The sequence below is a fragment of the Gordionus sp. m RMFG-2023 genome, chromosome 1, assembly GCF_954871325.1.
Source record: "Gordionus sp. m RMFG-2023 chromosome 1, tfGorSpeb1-WG-v2, whole genome shotgun sequence".
Taxonomy (NCBI): domain Eukaryota; kingdom Metazoa; phylum Nematomorpha; class Gordioida; order Chordodea; family Parachordodidae; genus Gordionus; species Gordionus sp. m RMFG-2023.
In genome coordinates, this window is record NC_088775.1 from 41113634 (window position 1) to 41118826 (window position 5193).

Sequence of the window (5193 nt, forward strand, 5' to 3'; positions counted from 1 at the left end):
TTCGATAATGAAAATTATTAAAATCAAAAATAATAAATGATTGGCATTTAGTTTTTGAATAATAATATTTTCTTTTTTTCACCAATCAACAATATCTAAAACTGTTGATTGACGTTTCATATATAAAAATGTATATAATTATTTATAAAATAAGCAAAGCGATGACACGGACCTATTTCCGATCCAAGTTCTCGACGGATCGTCGACTGGATTGTCGATGTGGGAGACCCATTGAATGTTTTGCGAAATGACTGTAAAGTTTGCTAGTCCTATTTTATTGAGGACTTTGCTTGGGGCGTACCAGAATCATGATCATCTATCTATAAAGATTATATATTATTTTAACTTTAAAATACTTGTGTCTTAAATATCTCATTCCATGTATAATATCATCTAGGAAGCTATCTATAAAGATTATATATTATTTTAACTTTAAAATACTTGGGTCATAAATATCTCATTCCATGTTTAATATCATCCAGGAGCTATCGGTTTCATTTTCAGTTTTTTTCATTTATAATAATTTTTTTTGTTTGTATTTTTTTTTTCATTTTGTTTTTGTGATAAACATGCTTTCGGTAAATTTATTTGTTTTTTTTAATATTTTTTTTAAAATCAATATTATTTGTTTTTTATCAATATTATAATTTTGTCATTATTATTTTTTTATATTTTTATGTTGGGTTATAAAAACCCTGAAAGAATAGATTATTATTATTATATATTTTTTTAAAAAATTATATTCTTCCTGTTAATAATAAAGAAAATTATATTCAAAAAGTGGTAAGAAAAATAAGAACCAAGAAATTGAAAAAGAAAATGAAATAAGAAATTGGTGCCATGTTGAATGAACACCAGAACCTAGAGATTAATCGCGGGGAGATTTACATATATTGATAAAGCAAAAAAAGCGCTAGTACAAATAAGTTAAAACGATAAATCGTTGATAAATTTTCAAGTATTGTCAATCGAAAAAAGCGCTAGTACAAATAAGTTGAAACGGTAAATCGTTGATAAATTTCCAAGTATTGTCAAAGCGAAAAAAGCGCTAGTACAAATAAGTTGAAACGGTATATCGTTGGGAAATTTCCAAATATTGTTAAAGCGAAAAAAGCGCTAGTACAAATAAAATTTAAACGATAAATCGTTGATAAATTTCCAAGTATTGTCAAAGCGAAAAAAGCGTTAGTACAAATAAGTTGAAACGGTAGATCGTTGATAAATTTCCAAGTATTGTCAAAGCGAAAAAAGCGCTAGTATAAATAAGTTGAAACGGTAAATCTTTGATAAATTTCCAAGTATTGTCAAAGCGGAAAAAGCGCTAGTACAAATAAGATAAAACGATAAGTCGTTGATAAATTTCCAAATATTATCAAAGCGAAACAAAGCGCTAGTACAAATAAGTTAAAACGGTATATCGTTGGGAAATTTCCAAATATTGTTAAAGCGAAAAAAGCGCTAGTACAAATAAAATTTAAACGATAAATCGTTGGGAAATTTCTAAATATTGTTAAAGCAAAAGAAAGCGTTATACAAATAAAATAGAAGTGAATAATCGCTGTTAAATTTATTAGTAAAGCGAAAAAAGCGCTAGTATAAATAAAATTGAAGTTAATAACCGCTGTGAAATTTACAAAAATTAGTAAAGCGAAAAAAGCGCTAGTGCAAATAAAGTTGAAGCAAGTAACCGCTGTCGAAAATTCGCAGGGAAGGCGAATGGAAGTAAGGCCAAGTTTTAATCCACGAGGGAGAGAAAATCTAAATTGATTGTGGAAAACGGGGCCATATGGTAAGAGATTGCCAAGAAACGAAATGTTTCGAATGTGGAAAATATGGACATATAGCTCCTTATTGCCCGGGAAAACGTGATAAATTACGTTGTGCGGGTTGTGGGCGATTTAGTCACAATAGGGAGGAATGCAATATTGCCAATTTCAATACAAGGGGCGGTTTTCCACAGAAAGATATAGCTCAAATTGCTCCAAATGTGAAAATTCTTGAAAACGGGAAAAATAAGGATATAGAAATATCTAATTTAACGGAAAATAAAAGTTTGAATAATATATGTTTTCGATGCCGCAGCGAAGGACATGTGGCGAGAGAATGTCAGTATTGGTGACTATATGATAGCAAAAGATATACCACAGAGGTCGAGAAGCGGTGGTTCAAAGAAATGGAAAAATTTAATTATAGGGATAAAAGGGAGAAGTCGAAATGTATAAATATGATACGAGAGGAAATAGTGCATAATCCTTGCACTAGAGTATGGATTAATTTGAATGGGAATATGGTATGCATGTTATTTGACACCAGGGCAGCTATCTCTGTGATGGGATATGAGAAATTTCGGAGTATTTGGTCGGAGGGAATGATCAAAAGCGAAGACATCAAGATCCGGCAGTTGGATGGATCAGAAGTAGCCATGATGGGAAGAGTAGAATTAAAAGTGATGTTGGACAATAGAGTGGAGATATTGGATTTATGGATAATTGATCGAATAGTAGATGCCGTATTAGGATGGGACTGGATAACGCGAATAGGTCCAGATTGTAATTTTTGGGGTATATTCGCTTGGTGCGGTGTATTTTTATATTGAAAGGGATGAGGAGAATCAATATATGAATTATTGGTATAGGGATAAATTGCCTGGAATTGAAACCTTTTTGGGGGGAGAAAGGGGATTTGGAGGAGATATCGGGGGGAATTCTAGGGGAGATATCGGGGGAAATTATAGGAGAGATATCGGGGGGAATTTTAGGGGAGATATCGGGGGAAATTATAGGAGAGATATCGGGGGGAATTTTAGGAGAGGTATCGAGGGGGGGGGAATTATAGGGGAGAAATCGGGGGGAATTTTAGGAGCGATATCGGGGGGAATTATAGGGGAGAAATCGGGAGGAATTATAGGGGAGAAATCGGGGGGAATTTTAGGGGCGAAATCGAGGGGAATTATAGGGGAGAAATTGGGGGGAATTTTAGGGGCGATATCGGGGGGAATTTTAGGGGAGATATCGGGGGAAATTATAGGAGAGATATCGGGGGGAATTTTAGGGGAGATATCGGGGGAAATTATAGGAGAGATATCGGGGGGAATTTTAGGAGAGGTATCGAGGGGGGGGGGAATTATAGGGGAGAAATCGGGGGGAATTTTAGGGGCGATATCGGGGGGAATTATAGGGGAGAAATCGGGAGGAATTATAGGGGAGAAATCGGGGGGAATTTTAGGGGCGAAATCGAGGGGAATTATAGGGGAGAAATTGGGGGGAATTTTAGGGGCGATATCGGGGGGAATTTTAGGGGAGATATCGGGGGAAATTATAGGAGAGATATCGGGGGGAATTTTAGGAGAGGTATCGAGGGGGGGGGGAATTATAGGGGAGAAATCGGGGGGAATTTTAGGGGCGATATCGGGGGGAATTTTAGGGGAGATATCGGGGGAAATTATAGGAGAGATATCGGGGGGAATTTTAGGGGAGATATCGGGGGAAATTATAGGAGAGATATCGGGGGGAATTTTAGGAGAGGTATCGAGGGGGGGGGGAATTATAGGGGAGAAATCGGGGGGAATTTTAGGAGCGATATCGGGGGGAATTATAGGGGAGAAATCGGGAGGAATTATAGGGGAGAAATCGGGGGGAATTTTAGGGGCGAAATCGAGGGGAATTATAGGGGAGAAATTGGGGGGAATTTTAGGGGCGATATCGGGGGGAATTTTAGGGGAGATATCGGGGGAAATTATAGGAGAGATATCGGGGGGAATTTTAGGAGAGGTATCGAGGGGGGGGGGAATTATAGGGGAGAAATCGGGGGGAATTTTAGGAGCGATATCGGGGGGAATTATAGGGGAGAAATCGGGAGGAATTATAGGGGAGAAATCGGGGGGAATTTTAGGGGCGAAATCGAGGGGAATTATAGGGGAGAAATTGGGGGGAATTTTAGGGGCGATATCGGGGGGAATTTTAGGGGAGATATCGGGGGAAATTATAGGAGAGATATCGGGGGGAATTTTAGGGGCGATATCGGGGGGAATTTTAGGAGCGATATCGGGGGGAATTATAGGGGAGAAATTGGGGGGAATTTTAGGGGCGATATCGGGGGGAATTTTAGGGGAGATATCGGGGGAAATTATAGGAGAGATATCGGGGGGAATTTTAGGAGAGGTATCGAGGGGGGGGGGAATTATAGGGGAGAAATCGGGGGGAATTTTAGGGGCGATATCGGGGGGAATTTTAGGAGCGATATCGGGGGGAATTATAGGGGAGAAATCGGGGGGAATTTTAGGGGAGAAATCGGGGGAAATTATAGGGGAGATATCGGGGGGAATTATAGGGGAGAAATCGAGGGGGGAGGAATTATAGGGGAGAAATCGGGGGGAATTTTAGGGGCGAAATCGAGGGGAATTATAGGGGAGAAATTGGGGGGAATTTTAGGGGCGATATCGGGGGGAATTTTAGGGGAGATATCGGGGGAAATTATAGGAGAGATATCGGGGGGAATTTTAGGAGAGGTATCGAGGGGGGGGGGAATTATAGGGGAGAAATCGGGGGGAATTTTAGGGGCGATATCGGGGGGAATTTTAGGGGAGATATCGGGGGAAATTATAGGAGAGATATCGGGGGGAATTTTAGGGGAGATATCGGGGGAAATTATAGGAGAGATATCGGGGGGAATTTTAGGAGAGGTATCGAGGGGGGGGGAATTATAGGGGAGAAATCGGGGGGAATTTTAGGAGCGATATCGGGGGGAATTTTAGGGGAGATATCGGGGGAAATTATAGGAGAGATATCGGGGGGAATTTTAGGGGAGATATCGGGGGAAATTATAGGAGAGATATCGGGGGGAATTTTAGGAGAGGTATCGAGGGGGGGGGGGAATTATAGGGGAGAAATCGGGGGGAATTTTAGGAGCGATATCGGGGGGAATTATAGGGGAGAAATCGGGAGGAATTATAGGGGAGAAATCGGGGGGAATTTTAGGGGCGAAATCGAGGGGAATTATAGGGGAGAAATTGGGGGGAATTTTAGGGGCGATATCGGGGGGAATTTTAGGGGAGATATCGGGGGAAATTATAGGAGAGATATCGGGGGGAATTTTAGGAGAGGTATCGAGGGGGGGGGAATTATAGGGGAGAAATCGGGGGGAATTTTAGGGGCGATATCGGGGGGAATTTTAGGAGCGATATCGGGGGGAATT

General features: G+C 40.0%; 2 protein-coding genes across 2 annotated transcripts; both read left to right on the forward strand.

Moving 5' to 3' along the window:
• The first annotated feature begins 1786 nt into the window (after nucleotides 1-1786).
• Nucleotides 1787-2119, forward strand: LOC135925561 (CCHC-type zinc finger nucleic acid binding protein-like). The gene has a single exon (XM_065460954.1). It carries the CDS (start codon nucleotides 1787-1789, stop codon nucleotides 2117-2119), a length of 333 nt encoding a protein of 110 aa, XP_065317026.1.
• Nucleotides 2120-2618: 499 nt separating this feature from the next.
• On the forward strand, nucleotides 2619-4358 carry LOC135925568 (uncharacterized). The gene has a single exon (XM_065460962.1). It carries the CDS (start codon nucleotides 2619-2621, stop codon nucleotides 4356-4358), a length of 1740 nt encoding a protein of 579 aa, XP_065317034.1.
• The last annotated feature ends 835 nt before the right edge of the window (nucleotides 4359-5193 follow it).